Source organism: Lynx rufus, unplaced genomic scaffold, assembly GCF_022079265.1.
Source record: "Lynx rufus isolate CCGP_SWC_20201006 ecotype Redwood Valley unplaced genomic scaffold, mLynRuf1.p SCAF_14, whole genome shotgun sequence".
NCBI lineage: Eukaryota > Metazoa > Chordata > Mammalia > Carnivora > Felidae > Lynx > Lynx rufus.
Window position 1 is genome coordinate 20,835,001 of NW_025814828.1, and position 22,921 is coordinate 20,857,921.

Genomic DNA, 22,921 nt, shown 5'->3' on the forward strand with positions numbered 1-22,921 from the left:
CCCTTGAGTTCTATAGTGGTGGGTGTAGCAGTACAGGAAACAGGATAGTGGTTTCATGTGAAGCCTAATGCGGGGGGCCTAGGTGCCTGAAGGGGGCTGAGAAAAACCACAAAGAAGGGGCGAGCCCTTTTCCCCCCTCCGCACCCCCGTCTGACGTGCCTGTGCCGTCTCGTGCAGTTCTGTTTCCTAGAAGACCTTCCATATGTTATTGATTAAATTCTCTTTGGGGAAGCAAGCGGGAGCTTTTATCTGCATATCTAACTGGCGTGCAATGGTGCCTTGGCCGTATTGACCGGCTATGGGATATGCTGGCGGTCACACTTGTCTTTTACGAAGAAGAGCACCGAGTGACGCTGGTTGTCATTCTAACTCTGCTGTGTGGCAGCGTAAATAGTCCCCTTTCTAACCAACCTGGTGGGAAAAGTCAATATCCCATCAGCAGAGGAGGTAAACACATCAGGAGCGATGCCCTCTCCCTTCCTCCCCTGCTCCTTATTCCGGCAGCTCTTTAAATGTGCTCCCCAGTCAGCACCTGCGTTCGTGTCATTCACATGCGCCGGGTGCCGGCCTGCTGCTCTGGCCTGCAGGGAGGCGGCCGCGGCCGCCGCTCCGGGCCATTGTTGTGTATTCCCAGACTCCCATAATTAGAACTTTCAAAGTGTCTTTCTGTAATCGGTAGTCGGTAGTCGGCTACTAATGCCTCCCCTCTCTCTCCTCTCGCCTCTCTTTTTCCACCCCCTTTGGGCATTTAAATCCTCTCCACCAAACTTTTTGCTGTTGTTTCTTAAAAGGCACTTGACGTAATTTAGAAAAGGTTGTGGAGGACGAATGTGAATGTGGAGCTAAGGAACAAAAATCTTGAGCCCCAGCTTTAATCTTGCGGGTGTTCCGTAGATTGCAGTGTTGCTCTGTTGTTTCGGTGGGGTTTTTCTCCCAGTGGTTGATGAGTACTCCCTCCCTCGATGCTTGATGCCATGCTCACCTGTGCCTGTGCCTGTTCCGGGGGCACCGGGGAGGGGTGACGGTAGGGAGAGGGGGCGCACTAGGGTGCCTGACCTTCGAGTAGGGGCTCAGGGTTCTGGCCACCCAGGCTCGCATGTCCCTGTCGCACATTTCCGGCTCTGTGACCTCGGGTGAGTGGCTGGACCTCCCAGTCTCTTCAGCCAGCAAACGGGGGTTAAAAAAAACAACGTGGACTTCGCCAAACACGTCACAGGGTTCCTGAGCAGCTGTGAACCAAAACTGTGTCGCCTTAAGCATCCTGGGCAGGGCTGCCTCCCCTAGGGATCAATCACCCTTATCCTCAAAAGATCACACCTCAGTGTCTTGGCCCTACTGCTCCTTGAACCAAGTGTGCAAGTAGCAGGCTGTGGGGCAGGAAAGGAAGGACCTTCTGTGCGGCTGGCAGTGCCCGTCTCAGAGTGGGCAGGCCAGGCATGCATGGGTAGAAGAAGCAGGAAGCGGAGGAACGGCTGCTGCATGCCGGAGTCCACAGGTACACGGTGTGGATGGAGAAGAAAAAGCAACCTCGCCACCGGACAGGTGCCCTCCAGACAGCCTAACCCCTCACCTCTTCCAACACAGGAGTCTTGAGTAGCAGAGGGACACAGACCGGAGGGCCTCAAAGAAGCCGACTAGGCCCAGCTGCTCCTGGGAGTTGACTCTGGGAGGCCCTGGCTTCTTTTGAGACAGTGTTTCCTGCCGCATCCATACTTTGCATTCAGTTGCATGCATATGCTCGACAGCGCTGCGAGAGTGGTGGCTGCAGGTGGAGTTCACCTTGGCTGCTGCACGTGCATGCGCACCTGCAGTTCGCATCCGTGGAGCGTGGCCCTGTCCCCCGCCCCCGGAGTCAGCTAGGTGCTGGGAAGCGGCGCGCAGGGTAGAAGAACCAAGGCTTCCAGAGAGGAACCTAGGGAACTCACCCGCACCCCTGGCGTGGGACTGGCCCCTGGTGTAGACCAGCAACGGGGCACCAGGAGGACATCTGAGACATGGAAGTGCAGACAGGATCTGCGCCCTCTTCTCTGGTGCTTGAGGGATACTGAATGGTCTCTAAAGACGCTTCCTCTGAGACTTGTAATCCTTTTATTTTTATTTCTTTTTAGATAAATGGAAGAAGCAGTTTTTTACCCCCAAAGTTCGTCAGGACTACCAAAAACTCAAGAACACGGCAGAGCAGTTCTTGTCCCGAAGTGGCTACTCCGAAGTGAACCTCAGCAAGCTCTTCGCAGATTGTGCCGTGAGGCCCTGAGGGAGCCTGCGATGCAGGCAGCAGGGTGGGCGACCCCACCGCCTCCACCCCTCCACCGGGGTCCTGACGGCTCCCTCTGGCATCGCTTTTCCTTTAGGACTGTGTGCGTGCGTGTGTGCGTGCGTGTGTGGCTTGGGAGGGGAATTACTGAGGTGGGGGCGAGTGCAACAGTATTTCATCTACCAAATATCAGAGCATCATAAGAGCCTTCCTATTACAACGTATCATGTACTGCGGAAACACAGCCTAGAGCCAGCTGCGCATCTGGGACTCGATTCCTAGGGGAGAGGTCCGTGAGGGACAAGAAATTAATTGAGAGTGGCTGGAACGCAAGGGACCCCACGCTTTGCCCCAGGGTCTTCAGCAGAGGTGCCCCCAGAAAGAGTTATGAAGCCTGGTAGGAGTGCTAACATTTTATTTTGCCTTTTCACATGCCAGTTAAACCCAGTCTGAACCCCACTATTGCCCCAGTCGCTGGCTCCAAGAGTGGCTGTCCTTTTTAGTCTGGTCTTTTATATAGGTAGCCGAGGGGTGGGGTAGAGAAGCCTTGCGTCTCCTAAATAGATGAAACAGAGCCTACTTGTTTATTGAATTGCTCCCCATTGCACGCGCACACGTATACTGGGCAGGTGTTTTATACTCGCATTCCTTTTTGTCCCCTTAAGTAGAAAATCCAGGTAAAGGTTTCTGCAGACAGAAAGCACATTGAAAATAATTTGATATCCTATAACATTTCCTTTCAACTGTGTAGAGTTTGGGGCAAGGGTCATTGTGTTGTATTCAGAAGAAATTGGGAAGAGGTTTGGTTAATTGGCCCTGGTGCGGTTGTGTGTGTGTGTGTGTTTTCATTTCTTCGGAATGGTGCCCTCTTTGCCAGAAGCCACATCTGTTTCAGTATAGCAGCCTTTCCATTCTTACATTATATGTAAGGTTATACTAACAAGATATATTTCCCCTGTACACTATGCTATATTTTTTTAAAAAGTCTACCTGTCTGTTTTTCTAAAAGAAAAATATGCCATGTGTGTGGGGGTTTTTTTCCTGCTTAAATAAAGATTTCTGAAAGGAAAGCAGTTCCACTAAATCTCCATCAGGTGTGAAGAGCTGGCCAGAGGTGGCAGCCCAGAGTAAGGGGTGACTGGAGGCCATCCCCTTCCCAGCCCTCAGCCTGGCTGGAAATCAGCTCCTAGAGGCCCCAGTGGCGTCTGTCCCAGTGCCCTGAGCAGCATTCCGGAGACTTCCTGTGGACTTAGGGTCCTTTACAAGATGAAGTATGGTTTCTCGTGTGCTTTGCTGACTTGGACAGCCTGAGAGCTAAGCCAAGAGCCCAGTGGTGTCTGTTTTTGGAGAGACTAAGACCGATGGCTCCTGGGAGAAAGGCCCCCCATCAGACCAAGGTCACCCAGCACCGACCCTAGTGAAGGCCGCTTGTTAAAGCAATGGAAATGAACTGTCTCCCATCTTGCTCTGCTTTTTTCTTTTCTCTCCCCCACTTTCTCCTTTGTCTCTTGTATTCAGGTTCTAAGTGGAGACACTTTGGGTGTGGGGCCCTGGGGGTTAATTAATGAATGCCTTGGTAGTCAGGCTCCACCACCTGTCAGAAGTGGAGCAGCCATGTCGCTTCAGGGAACTAAGGGGGTTGTGTGGTTTTCAACGTTTTTATCACATAAGGTTTTAGAGATAGTTGTCTAGTGTGTGCTTCCGGAGCCCGCGCCCCCACGTTGCTTTCCAAAGAGAAGGCGTGTTTTATTTGGTTTCTGGAACCTGGGGTTATGGTAAATACAGAGAATTATCCTTAACTTAGTCATCAAGAAACAACGGGAGACTGAGATCACTTCTGACTGCTCTGTTTCTCGTCTCTGCGTCGAGCTAGTAAGCACTGTGAGGGCAGGAGCTGTTTCTATAGATAGAACGTCCGGCGTTTCATGGTCCAGCCCCCCAAAAAGAGCTCATGCAGCAGTTGATGTGGTCTTACTCAGATTTGTCACTCCAGGTTACTGAAGGGGCTTTTCTGGGAGGCACATACAGAGTCCAGAATTTCATACAAAATTGAAACTGCAACTTTCATGAAGAATTCCCATGGGTCTCTCTGTCAGAACGTTGGCACATAGCATACTCCCATTTCTCTGAGAAAGGTTTCGACTCCTTGAGTTTTGTCAGTTGATGGGGCATTGGTTGGGAGGGGTGCAGAAACGCCACCCACCTCTCTGTCAGGGGGAGCCTACCCGTGTGTCTCCGCAGGCTCCCGGGCATGGATCCGAAGTTCAAGTGCTAAAAGTGAACGGCTGAAACAAGCCAGGTTCACACTGAAGAGTGGCAGGGACTGTCCAAAGAGGGAAGAGGCTGCCGAGGGCTGCTGGGAGGGATGGGGCCCAGGGTGGCCACACAATCTGGTTTTCAAGAGAAGCCAGGAATCCTGATACTCCATAAAGCGTCTCCATTTCTCAACTTGGCAGTGAATTTTTTAGCATAAAATGTTGAGCACTGGGCCAGACTAACTAAACCTCCGGGCTAAGTTTTATCTGGGCCAGTTGGGAAATGGGGCCCCAGGAGAACCCGGCTCTCTTGCGGCCCCGTGCCTCTGCCAAGGGCACCTTTCCTGTTGAATGTAAGCGGGATCTGCCTCTAACAAGGTGCCCATTGATCTCGGACACCACTTGCTAACCCTCCACTCTCTTTCATATAAAGGGGCATAGGGGAGGTCAGAAGTTGAAAATCCTACACAGACCGTGTTCAAGATTTTAATTTATCCGGGAAACGGACAGAGTTAATCTTCTGACTCTTGCCCAAGACATGGGGGGCTAACCAGAGTTCACAGATTGGAGTTTGGGAGAGGATGTTGAAAGAGGATGAATCCACTGCCCTTCACCACCATCCCCCTCCTCTTCTCTCCAGCACACAAAACACACACAGACACCTCAACACGCCTTTTCGAACGTGTCCTACAATTAGTTTGGTAGGAGGTGCAAAGATAAGGAAACTCTAAAAACAGATTTCCCTATCTTGTTTTAAGAAAAACACACCAAGCCCCAGATCCTCTTGTCAGAACCCCCCAGTCCCTCAACTCAGTGCTCCCATCCCAGACTTCAAGCCACCTTGCCTTTCCCTCCCTTCTCTCTCTCAATCTCTCTCTCTCTCTCTCTCTCTCTCTCTCTCTGTCTCTCCTCACCTAAATATTTCTTAATTGAACGGTTTGCTGTGGAGCTTCCTTATAGCAGTTTAATAGATTAACTCATCTGAGCCAGCCTCAAATTTCAGATTAAAATTCCTTCATCCCGAAGGCAGCATTATCAGGTTGTTGGAGGCTGTTTTCAAACCTTGGTTTTGAATAGCAGCGGCTCTGCATTAATTTAACCACTAAGCTAATAAGTAGGTTTCGTTTTGTTATGCTAAGCTTTATTGCTTTTCTTTTGATCAGAATGGTGTTGTTGAGCAAAGCAGCAGACAAGGCATTCTTTGATGAGGGAATTAGCGCTCCATTCTTCCTCTATTATTCATAGCACAGTGGAATATGTAAGTACCTGAGGGTGTCAAAGGAGTGCAGGTTCTATTGCAAAGTGCTCGCCTTGTTTCTCTCAATAGCTGACTATGAGATGATAAACCGCTTAATACACTGTGCTAATTGGATGAGAGCAAAAAGAGATGGGAATTAAGGCGAGGCAAAAGCAGAAAGTGCAACCAGCCTTCAATTCAGTCTTTCACCACTTTACCAGCACCAAAGGAGGCACAAGCTTTCTATAAGCAGACTAGAGGTTTTGTGCAGAGATAAAATGAACGTGTTAGTGGATTCAAGTAATACACTAATTATTGCACAGTATAAATACCACTACTGGTTTTATAACAGGGAGGTAAACTTCTTTTGAGAGGGTTATAGGATTGCTTGGCAGTGGTGTAGAACCTAATAAGGGCCCAGAGTAATAACCCCCTGGATTAACAAAATTGCTGCTTGTAGAAGTATGATTCAGGCTTTTACGAAGATTTCCGGAGAATGAATAAAAATGACTGAATGACATTTCTTAATGTATAACTGGTAATCGCTCTCTTTTCTTTAAAGGGAAAAAAAATGTATGCTTCAAACTGGACAGTTAACAACGTCCAGAGGCAACACAACTTTTTCCTCTGAAAAACGCTTTTTCCCCTTGTCAGGCTGGCAGCCCCCCCCACCCCCGCTCCACCCCCCAGCCAGCCTGCCACTGGCTGTGAAATAACACAGTTGCTCCGCAGAACTCGGGGTTCCAGAATCCCCTCTCCGACCCCGTTGAAGATCCCCTTCATCCAGCCACACTCACCGTTGTGTATACACGCGCACACGTGCTCACGTACGCATTATTTCCTCCAAGCGCAAGTTCACCTAACCCGTGTGTGATTTCCTTCCTCTAACATCAGCCCCCGCTTCCATTCCAGCAAGATCTCCTCACTCAAAACGACACGAAAAAGAGAACTGCGGGTGCCTTGTCCCTCTGGGTTTTACAAATCCAAAACAATAATAATAAATGTTTGCCCCCATTACGGAGGGCGAGGGCGCTACTAGAAGACGACAGTGGGAAACTGACCGGCGCCACTACCCGTGACTCGACGTAAAGTCTCAGTTTCAAGTCCCGAGTCATCCCAAACCTTCTCCAGTAGTCCCTCTCTCTAGCTCATGGACCTCCTGGCTGCCCCACCACAAACCTACGGTGCCCGCCCTGACCGCGGTCCAACCCTGAGTCGTTGGTGACAACACAGGGACGTTATTAGGCCAACTGCTCCCTTCTTGCGTTTCCTTCCAGGGCCTCATCCAGATCTGGCTAGCCTGTCTGAAAATGGAGCAAATTCACTTTCCCCTTCCCCTCATCCTTCCCACAGAGGCTCCCAATCACTCCTCATCCCAAGACACCGTAGGGGTGGCCCTGGGAAAGCAGGTGGTGGGGCATTGTGCCCTCAGTGTGCAGGGGACATGTATGTCCCCATCACAGGGGCTCTCCTGAACTCCCCTGGGCTCTGCACGTCCTCCTCCACGGTGGAAGAGGTTTGCTTAAGGTGGGGGGGGGGGGTCAGCCGCTCCCAGCATTGTGACCTCGTTCCCAGATATTGGGGCCAAATTGGGTTGCCCATTCATTAATAATGCTCACAATAAGATTAAATCATTCTGGAAAATCTCATAAAATCCCCCTAAGTACGCTCCAGTGGCTCTTTCCAATCCCCATCATTCAGCACTTGGGGAGGTTTGGAAGGAGAAGAAAATTGGTTTCTTTGCTTTTAATGCTGCTTTGAAAAGATACTCAGAGTTTGTCATGCGTGACATGTCACATGTTTAATGTGGACTTGCTGGAAGTCAGGGGTCTTTAGCGTGTGATATTTATGGGGAATATTAAGTGCAGAATGAGGTCCCTCCAGCTGGGGAAAGTTGAAAGAATAGGAGGCCCAGGACCGGGCTTGTTTGCGGCATCAGAATGACATAGGATTAAGAGTTTGTAAAACAAGGCGAGGGGTTCTCATTGGCCGGTAATAAATGTAATCCTTGGAGGTAATTTCACGCAATTTGCTTCTGCTCCATGGAAGGGTCAAATGAGAAAAAATGACTTAAAAAAGAGTTCATTAACAGGAAGAATGGTACTGTTTCTCGTATACCATCCAACCGGCAGCCTGGAGGGGGAAAAAAGCCGTACCTAAACAAAAAGCCAAAATCGACGGAAAATTGATATTGACCACCAAAAAAAAAAAAAAAAAGAAGAAGAAGAAGAGAAAGCCTCTCCCTCACGCTCTTCCTGCATTCCCCCATCCTCACTTCCCAACTCCAGTGTAACCCTGCCCACCCCCAGGAAAGGGCCTTTCGCCACAGGAGATCCTGTGGAGCCTGGAGGTTTGAGACACTCAGATCTTGGGGCTGTCCTCCAAAGTTCCCGCCGGGCCCGCTGAAGTCCAGGAAGGAGTACGTGACCACGACGGTCGACGAAAGGTGTTTGGCAGCCTGCTCCCCACGCCCCAGGCAAGGGGGGCTCCTGCCTGCCAGCGCCCCCCCGCGCGAGTCCAGAGCCGGAGCAGGGTGGCGGTGAGCCACCCGACGGCCAAGGGCCGGAGAGCAGCCTCGGCCCGTGAAGCCCGTGAAGCCCGTGGGCGCGCTCCCCAAAGTTCCCGGCAGGCGGGGTCTCCGGCTTTCCGGGCCGCGTCGGCGAGCGGAGGACGCCAGGGCCTGCGCGCGGCAGCTGCCGACCGGGTTACCCACCCCGGAGTTGCCGCCGACCTCTACCCGACCCCGCACCTGCCCCTCGGCCGCGCACACTTGCGCTCCCGAGCCGCACGGGGACCGGCCCCCCCGCCTTCTGCGGGGCGCGGCCCGGGAGCGCGCGCGGAGCCCGACGGCCGGACCGGAGACGCGCCCCCGCCCCCCGCGGCGCCCGACCGGCCCACGGCCTGGCGGGGCGGCGGGCACCCGCTCTGCGAGCCCGGTAGTCACGCCGCGGCAGCACCCCTCCCCCTCGCCTGCCCCTCTCCCCAAAGGTCCGGCGAGCTAATTACTACAAATTGAAACTAATTAAGCTTCTCTTCCCTTTCCCATCACCCTGGGAGCGTCGGCGAGACCCAGCCCCCGCGGGCGGGCTTACCCCGCGGTCGCCGGGAGTGGCGCACGAAGGGTCGGGGGGGAGGGGGGGTCGGGGGGGAGAGAGAAGCTACGGTTCCCGCGCGGGGAGGAGTGCGCCAAGGGGGTTACAGATTGCAAATCTGTTCTGGTCTCCTCCGGAAACCTGAGTTGTTTAGATTTTTTTCAAATGTATACATTTCCCAGTGTCTGGATAAGTGATGTAATGACATTTGTCGAGTTAAGATCTGCCACTTGGATACCCCCTTGCTGCCTTTCCATCACCGATTCTGCGTTCTTCTCCTTTCTCTCTCTCTCTCTCTCTCTCTCTCACACCCTCCTCCCCGAGGGTATACCCTGTATACCTTGGAGCCCGCCCCCCTCGGAAGCCAGCGCCTCGGCTTCTTGCTCTCGCCATTACCTGTCATCTCGGACCGCGCACTTCCTTGCTACGTGGCACTTTCCACGAACAATTTCCTTCGCCTTCCTAGCTAAGACTCCCGCTCGCTTCAAATTTCTGTCTCCACCAACAACGCCTACGGTACGGCCACCCACCCTCGAGTCCACCCCACGTCCGTAGCCCGGGACCCTCGGCTCCCGCTGCGGAACGACCCGTGGGAGCCGAGACGCGGGAGGAAACTGCGGCGGCGGCGTCCTTAACTTTTGCAGGAAACCCGAATCCCTTTGAGGATCACATTCAAACCAAGGGCCTCTGCCAGGAAAACGCGCATGCAAATAAACCGAGGAGGTGCCGGAGCGCCAGAGCGCCCCCCCCCCCGCCCCGGCCTCTGCGGGGGCCTGTCCGCTGTCCCCTCAGCGCTTGCATAGAGCATTCACACTTCCTTTTGTTAAACATATAATTTTTTTTTTTATTTTGAGCGTGACACTTCTCCACTAGATAGCAAGGAAAAGTGATAACAATTACACATTACACAAAAGTACTGTACCATTGCCTTTATCTTGAAGGTTTCGGAAGCCTCTACAGTTAATAAGTTAAATAAAGGGCTTGAGTACATAAATATTTGTCTAGGAACCCTACCGTATCTACAACACAGTAAGAATCTACAGGAGGACAAACTTTTACCATACCACGCTGAGTGCAATTGCGTTATAACATTTCAAATATACAAAGCTCTGTTCTTTTTTTTTTTTTAATAACAATGGTATGTACAGAATCAATAATCACAGTTTGGTGACTTCAACAGTCCATATTCTAGCAGAGTATTTCCCTTTGGTTTGATATAAAAACCTTGGTTGGTGTATGATAAAGAAGAGAACAAGAACAAGACGCCCCTTTCCGTTAAGTGCACTGTTAGCTATCTTACAGATTCGCATTCGCTTCCCTGGCCCTGGCTTCACACCGGGGCCCACGCTGGGGGGATCAACTTAGAGCGCCAAAATGCTATTTAAGAAGAAAAAAAAAAAAGCTAAGTGGGGTGTCAGGAGGAAGAGAGGTTGGGTTTCTTAATTTTTTAACTTCAATACCAGGCGTCTTGGAGAGACAACCTCCCCGATATTTTCAGTAAAGAGCGAGAGAGAGTGGATGTTCAGAGTCGGAGCGAGGTTGGCAGGGGCAGGGGCAGGGGCAGGGGCGGGTGGACAGCCAGCCGAGGAGGTGCCACGTCCGGTAGCGCCAGGGGCTGCCTTGCCCGCATCCGGGCTGCTGCGAAGGCGGCCGCGCTCTCTCAGTGCCGTCTCGGGAGTGTGCTGGTCCTCTGTTTCCATTTGGTCTTGAGTGGTGCTGAGTGAGGTGACCTTTCGGGGTGCGCCCGGGGCGCGAGGGTGGAGGGCAGCCTTTAGCACACCTCCTTGCCCGTGCTGGTGCCCGGCAGGATGTTGAGCTGCGTGAGCTGCGCGGCGTGCTCCTTGGCCTTGAGCCTCAGCGCCGCTATGCTAGAGGCGCGTCTGTCTGCGGCCGCGGTGGCCGGGTCGGCCAGCGCGCCCGACGCCACCGCGCCCTCCACGGCCGGCGTGGGCTGTCTCAGGAGCGCGGCCGCGGTCGACGCGCTGGTCAGGGGGGCCATGGTGGAAAAGAGCCTGCAGGGAGAGCAAACAGCGCGGTCACGGCCTCGGGAGCTGAGCGCGGCGCCAGGGACGGCGTTTCCCGCCGCCTCTCACCAGGGGAGCGGAGGGCCACAGAAGGACGCAGACGGGCGCCGCCGCAGAAGCCCGGAGTCGCAGGGCTAGGGTGGGCCACGGGCTGGGGAGCATGGGCGCTAGGCTGGGGTGCTCTGAGAGGCCTTTACTAGAGCAGGGAACCGACGGAGGGAAAAAACCAAACAAAAAAAGGCCATGGGGCCAGAGAGCCTGAAGGGAGCAGAGCCGGGGCGGAGGCAGGTCCTGCGACCCAAACCCCCACGGCCCAGTTGCTTGCATTCTGTGGTTTCGCCTAAGAAAGGGTTGTATTCCCAGACCGGGAGCTCCACTTGCCAGAAGAGAGAAGAGAGACAAAGAGAAAAAGAAGAGGAGAGATGGAGGAGTAAAAAAGAGAGAGAAGCGAGAAGGTGGCATTAAAGCTGAGCGAGACCTAGGCTGCAGACCTTGTACTCTTCCTAGGGCGCCTTCTCGGCCGGGGACTCCTTTTGCCCTGGGAGAGCTGGCCTTCTTTGTCGGCCTTCCCGCCGACAAGGCCGCCCTCCCGCGCCAGACCGAGCTGCCCGTGCCCAGCCAATGACCGCGAGGTGGGGGTGTGGGGCGCCCGCCTGTGGATTTCCGCTCGGTAGGCCGCTCGGACCCGCCCGCCGCCCCGCGTCCGGGTGCAACGACACCCCTTCCCCATCGCCCTCCCTGTGTCCTGCAGCCTCTCGCCCCAGAGAGCCCCCCGAACCCGTGACCCCCGCGGGCGGTGCACGGCGACGCCCAAGCCCGGGACCCTAGTCCGTGCCACCGCCTCCAGTCGGCGCCGGGATTGCTTCTCGCGGCGCCTCCCTCCACCTCCTTCGCACGGCACAGCGGTCCTGCAGCCGAGACCAGAGCCGTCCCCGGCCACCCCACCCCAACTACCACCCCAACCCTACCTGCCCCCCCGCCCCCCGCCCCCCCCACCTCCGCCCCACGCCCATGGTTTTGGCTCTGGGCTCCTGCAGGGCTAATTCTCAGTTTCCGTCATTAGAAATGAGCCCACCAGGATTCGAGGAGAGCCTCCCGCTTCTCCCAGGCCACCTTCTACCCCTCATGCCACCCCCACCGCACTCTTCTTCCAGCCTCTCCAAATCTCTCAGGTGCTCCAGCCGGGGTCTGCCGGCTTTTATGAGACACTTGTCAGAAGGGAAAGGTGGGGGACGCGAGGTACACAGGACTTAAAATTGTTTGCTCAGAAAAAATAATAGAGTGTGTCCTGGAGGGGGCGTAAGATGCTCTGGTTCCACTAGGTAAACTGAGTCACTAACTACACACTTCGGTGCACTTGCTGTTTATTTTATCGGTTTGTTACGTGAAACTACTTCTCCTTCGTGTCTTTTTTAAAAAATTTTCTCTAAGATGATTTTTTGTTAAGTGGCTGCGCCGTTGGATGAATCTATTATTTCTTTGTTCTCCCAAAGAGAGATCATTGAAGCTGCATTCAGTTTTATTTTCACTGCACTTTCCAACTTAATACATCCCTCCTTTGTTTCTTTGTCTGTGTGATTATACAGACTTTTTATTTCATCATTCGATGTTCATTTAAAGAAAGGGAATTATAATATACGATGAACGGTTTCTTTTATTTCGTTGTCTTGTGCCGCAGTGAGGGTCGGGGCTTGCACATATGGGGGATGGCTGGCAGCGGGTCACTTGAGTGACAGGGAAGTTAGAGTCTGGGGAAGAAAAAAGAGTTCTTTGCACCCAGAGGGCCCCTGGCTCCAGGATTCCTGTAGAAGCCAGGGCTGTGTTGCTCTGCCAGGCCCTGAAGCATGGGGAAGGGTTTTGGCAAAATTTGAAGAGTCATCCCAGCTCTGTAGCCTACACGTGTACACGTTTACACACACACCACCTATGGCCTGAGCTGGTGCTTCCTTCAAATGGTACTTTCACAGCTTCCACTGGACACTCCCAGTTGTCATGGTTGTTGTTACTGCCACCGCCCTCCCCTATGCCACTCGGCCCCGAGTCATTCCCTTCAAGATCCACATTGAGGCAAAATTAGAGAGTATTTTCTTTGACTAAATCTCTAAGAGTTGGCCAAAGAGCAAAGATGTGGTGTAGCCACTACCTGTCTCCTGTCTCCGGCTCCTCCCTGACCCCAGGCTCTCTGTGTGTATTAGAGAGACAGACAGACAGACTCCCGAGGCCGCGCGTTACCTGCCGAACGCAGGGCTGATGAAGGCCGGGTGTCGGAACACAGCGGCTCCGAGGAAAGTGCTCAGGCCCAGCGGCGCCCCGCTGGGCGGCAGGCTGGCCGAGCCAGGAGGCGGAGGTAGGCTCGGGAAGGCGGCGGCGGCGGCGGCAGCGGCGGCCGTCCAGGCCGAGTCGAGCGCAGGGTGGTGCGGGGGGAAGGGGCTGGCGTCCAGGTAGGGGCTCAGAGGGTGGGTGGCCGACAGCGGCCCGGGGAAGGGCAGCCCCGGAGGATGGGTCTGAGCGCCCGCCTTCTCCCGCTTGCGCCACTTAGCCCGACGGTTCTGGAACCAAACCTGCAAGGCGGAGAGAGCCGGGGTCGGCGGGGCTCCGGACGCGCGCCCCCTCCCCATCCCACCCCCCACCCCCCCCCCAACCGCTGGGAACCTTTCCTCCTTTCCCCTGAGGCCGGCGCCCACTCGCTCCTCTCTGGCCTCGGGTGATTCAAAGACACCTCTAGGGCCAAACAAGAGGCGAAAAGGAGCCCAAACTTAAGGCCAGCAGGAAATACAGGACAAGCAAACCCTTTCCAGTGCGTATTTCAAATAGCCTCGTTCCTTTCCCAGTTGGAAGAAAATGGTCCCGTGTGTTTAGAGATGGGGACACCGAGGTTTAAACGTCTCCGCTGCCATTTGCTTGCTGTGCGTCTTTAGGCACGTCACTTAAACCTCTCTCAACCTTGGTTTTCTAATCTGTAAAATGGTGATGATAAAACTTGACTCATAAGGCTGTTATGTGCGACGAGTAGCACAAAGCATGTGAAAGCTCGGTTGGATAGGGACTCTTGGCTATGGGCAGCCACCCAGAGATGAGTAGGTATCAGCCTGTCGCTGCCCATCAGCTATTCTCGCGGATTTCAGGTTTGCCCAAGAGCTGGCAAAATCTCTGCTGTGTTGAAGAGGGGACCTCAGGAAGGCTGTTCATTTATTCTTTCCAGAAATATTTACTGAACACCTAAGAGCACTAAGCTGGATTCTGACGCTTGGGGGAAGCTGGGAGGGAGGGAAGGAACACCCAAGCAAACGAGCCCGCATTGTGGGGGCTAGTCCTCCGTGAAAGGAAAGACAGGGTAGGCGGCCTGCTATGGGCAGGGGCCCCGTGTAGGGCCCGGCTCCACCCAGGAAGGCAGTGACTGCGGGGACCAGGTATGCAGCAACCTGGACAAATCGAAATGAGAGTGTAGGATAGCTGTAGACGTTACACGTCTTCAGAGCTAACAGGTCTTTCTTTCTTTGCAGGATGTGGTTTAAATAGGCTATTTAAATAAGATAGTTCTAGGTTTGGGGGAGAATTTTAGTACAAGGTATCTTCCTAATTGTTAATAGAAAGCAGTTTTAGTAGAGACCTTTACCTGAAATGTGGCAGCTACCATAGTCTAAAAATAACTCCCAGGCGCATGAAATTATTTTTACGTGACCTGTTCGTCACACCCACAGCTAAGAAGATATGCTCCTTCTCCCCTGAAGGCATTAATATTTTTAGGTTGGGGTTTATGCCTGCACACAAGTCTGAAAATTAAGAATGAACTCCGGGGCTATACAGAGTTATATTAAAAACATAATGTAAATGATCCTGGAGGAATTTGTTTGGGTTTTTTTTTTTTTATTTTAAAGACATCCACGCCTTTCATGTAGACACACTGGAGGCTGTCTTACTAGCACTAGTATCTAAGCTTGGCTTGACTTCTAGACAGCCACATATGGCAAGAAAAATCGAGAATCCAAATCGTTTGATTATTTAAAATCCTGATGCGCAGGAGCCCATCCATAACATTCCACAGCCCTGGAATAATCTATTTGTGAATTGGAGAAACACTCTAGTGTGGAAATTCAGAGGCTTGAAAAAGTAAGACTAGATGGGACCAGGCTGGGTGGGCAGCTTTTGTGTATCCAAATCTGTCTAGACGAGAATATCCGCCACTCTTCGATGGCAGTGAAAGGAGTGAAGGAGGGGAGGGGGGCAGGGGAGGCAGAATGCCCTCAAAGAACGTGGAAACCTTTTACAGACAGATCATCTCTCCCGGCTCCACTGCAATTATCAAGATGTCCCCCTGCAATTCCTCATTATTGAATTAATACCTCTGAGGCCCCCCAAAGGTAAACGAAAGGACTCTAATAATTCATATTCACTTAATTACATCTTCTCCAGTGAATAGGGAGAGAGGAGAAGGGGAGGGGGCGCTCTCTTTCTTTTTAAAAGTTATTTAACTTTCCCACGACTCGTTCCCCTGAGCTGAAAACACGGAGTTGCTGTCACATCTCTGTTTGACAATGGAGAAATGTGTCAACAGAAGGGAGGGGACAGGCCTCATCATTAGCCCTCTAATGCAAGAAGCTGTTGTGTATTAAATGAGCCATATGGAATTTATTGTGCTTTATCAGCGCTTGATTTTGACTGTAAAGTGATTCACTCAGCTCCTAACCCAGGGACATCTGTTTTCTGTTGGCCGTCGGGGCTGCCCAGTGTTGATCGTCTCTCTGGTTATGAGGCCTGGGTTCGGAAATGCACTCTGGTATGGGGCTGCAAACACCTTTAATAGCATTGCACTCACTCCCTATTAGATCAATGTGGGCTCATTGCTATAAAAAATGGGAAATCAAATAGCATTAGCCAGCTCCTTGTGCGGGCGGAGGGGAAATCAAACAGCATTTTGCCTTCAAATGGCCCTGTTTGTTCTAGCACTAAGTGGGCTTTTATGAAGCCCGATTGGAGACTTAATCGCAGCCAAATACCTGCTTGGAGCTGAGCGGATTTGTCTAACAACCAAATCCATGCTCCATCCCATTATTTCAATCAGGAGAAGTCACTCCTCCGATTGTTTCCTACAGGGGCTGTGGAACCAGGGGGCTCCTGACTGCATTTCAGGGGCCCTGAAACCCCTCTTCTGATCCCGGACTCCTCCCTCAAGGCTCCCAAACCCAGAAACCTTCCCCTCCAACCTCCCAGGTCTCCATATTTTAATCTTTTGGGGCATGTGTGTTTGGATCTGCTTTTCTGATTCTGCCCCTCTTCATTTTACAAAAGGGGTCTCAACCCACACCAGTTCATCAACTCCCCTCTCTCCCACTCTCCCCCCACCCCTGCCTCCCCGCTCTCTGCAGCGCAGCTCACCTGGACTCGGGCCTCAGTCAAATCCAGCCTCATGGCCAATTCCTCCCTATAAGAAAGTAACACACAGACAGGAGGTCACAGCAGGCTCCAGCAAACCTTCCCAGCCATCTCCCCCTTTCTGGCAGGCTTCCTCCATCAGGGCCTCTCCTGGCTGCCTGCCTGCCCTCACCCCCAAACATATGGGCATCGTGATCCCTTCACCACTCAAGTGCCTACTATTTGATTGAAAACATAAAAACACACGACCCGTTGCTTGATGTAAGATGTTGTAGTGTATCATCCTATATTCAAGAGTGACAAGCGTGGCTTCTTGAGTCTCTGAGTCGAACTGGGCACTCGGATTCGCCCCCACTCTCCCTTAAGCCAGAGTTAGACAAGAAACACACAGGCACACAACGCTCATACCCTGTTTTGTCCTCATATTACATGCGAGAAGAACTCAGCACTCAACCACAAATTTTTTTTCGTGCCCTTGGTTTCTTTCTGCCTTAAAATTTTTTTTTCTGCCCCCTCTCTTCTCTCTCTCCCTCTCTTTCCAGCTCTCCGCCTTTCCCTTCATCTCTCTCTCTCTCCCCCGCCTCCCTCCCTCCCTCTTCCCTTAGGTCATACTCCCCATTACCCTCTGGAGATATGTTAAGCTTGTTAAGAGTTCAGTGGGGTAATTTTTTGATTAAACAAAATTCTGCGCACCTCCTGACTCCAGTGCCCACTACAAACCCTGCCCATCTCAGGGGAAGTCGATTTAACTGAAACCCTACCCCGTCATTGCAGTTATTATTGCGACAATTAAGGCAAATAGGAAACCATTAAGATGCTGTAAAATGCCTTACGTACGACCTGTTTACCGAAAATCTGAGCTTGAGAGAATAATTGGCTGTACCCCCGCTAATATGGAAGATCGGGGGCTGCCCTAGCCTGGGACCTGGGTCCGCACTGCCGGCAGGCCCCCCAGTCCACACTTGAAACTTCAGGACCAGGAGAAAACCGGCTCACCAAGCAGCGCAGCGCTTTCGGCCGCCCCCCTGCTGCAGTGAGCACCAGCAAATCTAAAACCTCACTGTTGGCTGGCTCCCTGCCCGAACTAAGGAGCTCTAAGTAACCCCCAGTCGGAAAGGGGTGGGCACGGGGCGGTGAAGAGGAGCTGCCCCCTTTCACGTACTATGGTTCCCCCCGGAGAAGGTAAAAAAGGGCGGACCTGGGTGCCAATCGACACCACATCGTTTTCTTCTTTTGAAACACACATGTGTGATAAATGCAAAAAGCAGGTCAGCCAGTTAGCTATTGGACAGCACACACAGATTTTAAATTTTGTGTTCTTTTTTAAAGAAAATGAAGGGACTGGATGATATAAGGAGGACCAACTTTAGCTCAAGGGATGACCAAGTTTAGTGTATGCCAGCACCAGATCAACTCTTTTCCATTGCTGGTTAGGAGAGAGTCTGGCCATTACTTGCCAGATCAACAACACTTTAGAGCTGGCTCGGGCCTCGTCAGCTCTGAGCAGCAATGTCTCCTGCGGTTCAAAAGGGTGGGCAGCTTTCCGCTTCTAAAATGCATATTGAAAAGCTGCACACGTCTTGAGTGAACAAGCTGCCGGAGCTTGACAAGCCCTGCGCCAGGCAGACACCCAGCCCTCTCTCCCGACCTACTGTAGGAAGTTTGCCCAGACGCTGGCTCCTCGCCTGAGCCCAGATCTTGGCTGTAGGGTGGGAGAGGAAGGCCCCCAGGCAGCCAGCGCTCCAGGTTGGATGGATAAGCTGGGGCCCAGGGGCTCAGTCGTCTCACCTCTTTCCCCAAAACACTGGGGCAAGAGGGAACTGGAGCGTGATCAGGCGGAACACCCTGGCCGGACAGCCGTCCGAAGAGAAAAATCCCCCCAGCTGTTTGGTCCACTGTCTGCCTGGCTGCCAGCATTCGTGTCCCACCCCTGTAAACCCGTGTGCATGAAATGAACGCTGGGCTTAATGCGTGTGGGGGGGAAGAGAGGACAGCAATGAGAGGGGAAGATTCTGGCGGCTGCCCCCCAGATGTACAGATACCAAATCCTGTCCAGTTCTGACTTCCTGCCGTTATTTTAGGAGTCCTCAAACGACAGAACTTGAATCTTTTTTACAGGCCTCCGCAGGCACGGGCTCCAGCTCTACTGTGAACAGCGAACAGCGTAACTGATACCCACCAGTCTCCTGGGGCATCAGGCGGGGGTGGCGAGCGCACCACACAGTGGCCAAAAATAGCCCCTGTTTTTGCCTTGGCCGCGAGGGCCCCGCGGCGCTTCCTGCGCCTCGCCCGGGACCTGGCCGGGACCGAAGCGCCCGGGGTCCTGAGTATGTGCGCTGGGGTACGCGTGCCTCCAAGGTGGTGCGTTCAGGCACCCTTTGGAGAGGCCGTTCTTCTCTAACTAAAACTCGTAATTTGAAAAAATTAAACTGGAGAGACTTTGGGAAGGAAAGAAATCATCCCAGTCCAAACTTAAAGCCCGGAGTAGGGGTGGGGTTGGGTGTGGGTAGTTTTTGGTGAGCAGGGGTGGGTGCACTGGGAGGGCACACCTGGGTAGAGTCCAGGAGCCAAGCCCCTGCCTCGAACCCGGGGCCCCTGCCCACCCGCCTTCCCTCCCTGGGGCCCGCGTGAGCTCTCCACTAGCTACCGCCGCGAAAGCCGCGACCGCCCCCCTCGCGTACCTGGTGAAGACGTCTGGATAGTGCGTCTTCTGGAAGGCCCGCTCCAGTTCCTCCAGCTGGTAGCTGGTGAACGTGGTGCGGTAGCGCCGCTGTTTGCGCTTCAGCAGCCCCTCCTCCGAATCGCTGCCCGCTGACAGGCACACGCTGTCCTCGCCGTCCTTGCCCTCAGCGTCCTCTGGGTGCAGCAGCAGCTCCTCCTTGGGCGATAGCTCCCCGCCCTCGGTGGCCACGGCGGCGGCGGCGGCGGCGGCTACCGCGCCAGTGGCGGCCACGGCACAGCGCCGGGGCTCCTTGAGCAGCGCGCGGGCGTCGTCCTCCAGCAGCTCCTCCTCGTCGTCCTCCAGCAGCTCCTCTTCCTCGTCCTCGTCCTCTTCATCCTCCAGCAGCTCCTCCTCGTCGTCCTCGGCGCCCGTACCGCCACCCGCCGCCGGGGCGCCACCGGGGCCGCTGGCCGCGCCGAGGCGCTCGTCCGGGTGCGCGGCGCCCCCCGGGCCACCCAGCTCGTCCAGCGCGGGCGGCGGCGGCACGAAGGGCGCCCCGTTCTCGCGGTACGACTTGCTGCGGCTGATGCTCACCTGCGGTGCCTGACTGATCTTGAGCGTGTCCCAGGCCGCGGCGGCGGCGGCCGCGGCGGCCGCGGCGGCCCCCGCGCCGTCCGGCCGCTCCCCGGGCCGCGCGTTTGGCGGCGGCGGCGGAGGGGCCTCCCCGCGCGGACCCGCGGTGGCCGTGGCCGCCGCCGCGGCCGCCGCTGCCGCGGCAGCCGCCGCCGCCGCGGCGCCCTGGAGGAGGCGGCCCCCGCCAGGGCCGTACAGGCGCCGCAGCTTGGGCGGCAGGTGCAGCTCAGCCTCGAACGGGGCGCCGCTGCCCTTGGGGGAGCCTGCGGGCAAGGGAGAGCGGTCAGCGCGCTGGTCAGCCGGGCGTCCCCGCCAGAGCCGCCGCCCGAGGCCGGCCCGCCACTGCTCTCTCGGCGCCTAGGCCCCGGCCCCCCCTCCCGCGTGCAACCGGACTTGGACCCCCTTCTTTTTCCCACTTTTCTTGCGTTTTCTTTTTCTCTCTTTCTCTTGTTTCTTTCTCTTTTTTCCTTCGGTCCTCCTCCGCCCCTCGCCTCTCTCCTTGCCCTCTCCCACTCTTCCCTTTATTTCCTTTCTTCCTTCCTTTTACCTCTTTCTCTCCCTCTTTCTCTTCCTTTCGTTTTTACTTTCCTTCTCTTTTTCTTTCTCTACCGTCCCCCCTTTCTTTCCTCATCTTTCTCTTCTCCCCCTTCCTGCCTTTTTGTGCGCTTTCCGCGCTCTCTCTCTCCTCGTCCTTTCTTCATTTCTGTTTTCTTTCCCTTTGCTCTCTCTCTCTCACTTTTTGCCCTCCTCATTTCGGGGCATGGAAGAACCTGAAAACATTCAACAACTTGGAAAAAAAATCACTACCACCCTGAAAACTCTGCGCACGACCTCTGCCGCTGCTCTGCCACGCAGGCCCAGGCTGGCGAGAGGGGCGCTGCCCTCTGAGCGACCCCTGGGGGGGCTGAGGAAGCGGCCCAGTGGCCCTGAGCGCGGGCCGTGCCCCAACCGCCCGCGGCTGGAGGGGGCGACGGCCCCTTGCACAGAAAGGCAAAGAAAAATCGTCCTGGAGAAAATTGGCTCCGAAAGGCCTGGGAGGGGGCATAAGGGGGGTACAACAGGCACAGGCCGCTCTTTCCCTTCGAGGAAGCGCCTGGCATAGGTGCCACTGCAGGCTAAAAAAAGAAAAGGAAAAAGTCAGTTTTATTTTAAACGGCCCCTTCTCTGCCATCTGCTCCTGTCTTCCAAGTGGCCCTGCGGCTGGACCGCTGGATTTGGGATTTTGAAAGAAATCAACAATTCTTTCCCTGTGATACCTCTGCAGTCAGCTCAAGGCGAAACTTGAGCGTAACAGGTTCGGGGCAAAACGACGGTTCTTTTGGAATTTTTAATTAAAAAAAAAATAAAACCTTTTAAATATTTCAACTCTATTTTTAAAAATAACACAGCAGAGAAAAAATAGTACCCAGAAGCCTCACATTTCATACATTTCAAATACAATAAGGAGCATTTGGGTAATCCCAGGGAGATGTTTTCTGCGAAGCTTGGGTTTAAAAGGTCACAAGTAATCTACAATTAAAAAAAGAAAGAAAGGGCGGGGGGAGGGGTGGGGAGAACACCGCATATAAAGAAATCCTCCAGGGAGGAAAGACCAAGGCTCAGTCTGTCTGGAGACCCCTATTCACAGCTTTAGGGGTTCTTGTCTTCAAGTTGTTGTTACAAGGGTCCACCAGGCACCTGCTGTTTCTGACCTGTCGCCCCTCTTCAGAGCACTCCCAAGGCCACCAAAGCGGGTATTTAAACGACCTCAATACTGAGAATTTAAGCCCCCACCCCCTCCAAAGCGATGCTTGGCCTCTGTTTCTGGAAGCAAAGAGGAAGAGGCAGCCCCTGGCGAGATGTTTGCCGCTCTTTGAGACACCAGGCCTCAGAGTTGTTCTCTCTCTTTCCTCCATGTCCACCTTGACAACCCCAGGCCCCTGGCCCCCGAACATCAAACATCCAAACCAGTGCCCAGCGCTCTTTGTAGGTGCCTGGTGAGCGCAACCTTACCTTGCACGGCCTTTTCCTGGTCGGCGCGGCTGGCCAGTGGGGCGGGCAAGCTCTGCGCGGCTCCCAGCAGCCGCATTTTGCAAGGGCTCCTTCGGCCCAGGATGCTGTCGATGCAGTAGGAGGAGAGCAAAGTTGGAGATTTACTTTTGCACTCGGGCCTCTCCGAGCAGCCCTCCTCCTGGTACTGATTGCTCATGGCTGGGGCTTTTTCCCTGGGCGCAGAGAGCGGGGCCGCTGGCTGCCTCTCCTGAAGGGTGGGATAATGGGTGTGTGTTGGGGGGTGGGGTTAGATGGCTGGTTATAGTGGATATTACTGCGGTCTCTGCGCCTCTCTGTCTCCCTCGGTTGCCGGCTGTTGCCTCCCGCCCTGCCCGCGGCCGGAGCTCGCCCTCTCCGCGCTCAGGACAGGCAGTAACAAGTGTAGTGAGCAGCGAGCGCGGAGCTCTGGAGTCTCTCTCCTCCACGTGCTGAGAGGCGCACTGTGATTGGCTCTCGCCAGAGGCCGGGCTGCACCGGGCTGCGGGCTCAGCGCAAAGCCTGGACTGGAGTCCGGAAAGGCCGGCGAGGGGTTGGGGGGGGGGTGGTGCGGAGGATGAGGGGACAGCAGGCTGTCACCCAAACCATTTTTTTCTTTTTTTTTTTGTTTTTAACTAACAACTTTCTAACTTATCCATCTTCGTCCCGCAGCTTCCCCTTTAACCCTTCAAGACTGGCCCGAAGCTCTAGCTTATTCTGATGTCAGGCCTGTGGGTGCCCCTTGGGCGCCGTGCGCCCCTTCCACCAACCAGGGGACCTTGCTTCCTGGAGGCGAGGCCTGGAGGCTCGCGTTCAGACTGACTTGGTACTTTTCAAAGCCAGGATTGCGGTCGCAGGACAGCGCCTCGACCTCAGTGGCGCCCAGTCGCCGTCCTCTTTAGGCCGGACGAGCCTCCGAGGTGTCAGGGGGATGGCCGCCAGCAAACAACCGCTGTTTGAGCGCTCACTTTTGTCTTGTGGCCCAACGCCTCGAGCAGTTAGTCTTCACCCTGAGCCGGGAGGCTGCTCTCTGGTTTGCAGCGTCCCCCGACTTCTCTTACCTCCGTCTTTAACTCTGGGAAAAGTCCGCTTCAAGACAAAGCTCGGCCAGTGGAGCGCGGCCTTCACTAGAGCAGTTACAGGGCAAAAAGGGACAGGCGAGTGTCGACTGCGGGGTCTGGGAGTCTCCCTCTTCTCCCCAGACTCGCTTCTCTCTTCTTTCCGCAAGTTCGCTTCCACTAGTTAGGCTGTCACCCCGAGGTCGGACGCTCCCAAATCTCATGCAAGGAGCGGAACTGTGGGGGCCCTGAGTGCTCCAGGGTGGGAAAGACCCAGGTTCGGCTGCTACCAAGTCTGAGCGCCTACATTTCTGAATTCTTAGGGC

At 54.4% G+C, this 22,921-nt stretch overlaps 2 protein-coding genes across 3 annotated transcripts in view; one reads left to right on the forward strand and one right to left on the reverse strand.

Moving 5' to 3' along the window:
• POLA1 (DNA polymerase alpha 1, catalytic subunit) overlaps positions 1–3,293 on the forward strand; it is a 297,087-nt gene extending 293,794 nt beyond the window's left edge. For both annotated transcript variants that reach the window (XM_047076032.1, XM_047076033.1), the window contains one exon: positions 2,109–3,293. In XM_047076032.1, coding sequence (XP_046931988.1) covers positions 2,109–2,254 — 146 coding nt within the window. In that variant the 3' untranslated portion in view covers positions 2,255–3,293. The remainder of the gene's footprint in view (positions 1–2,108) is intronic.
• Positions 3,294–10,195: 6,902 nt separating this feature from the next.
• ARX (aristaless related homeobox) lies at positions 10,196–21,718 on the reverse strand. Its single transcript, XM_047076369.1, has 5 exons — positions 21,523–21,718; positions 18,917–19,793; positions 16,239–16,284; positions 13,095–13,423; positions 10,196–10,850 (listed from the first exon to the last, which is right to left on the reverse strand). The coding sequence occupies exons 1-5, from the start codon at positions 21,716–21,718 to the stop codon at positions 10,610–10,612; spliced, it is 1,689 nt and encodes a 562-aa protein (XP_046932325.1). The 3' UTR covers positions 10,196–10,609.
• Positions 21,719–22,921: the final 1,203 nt, after the last annotated feature.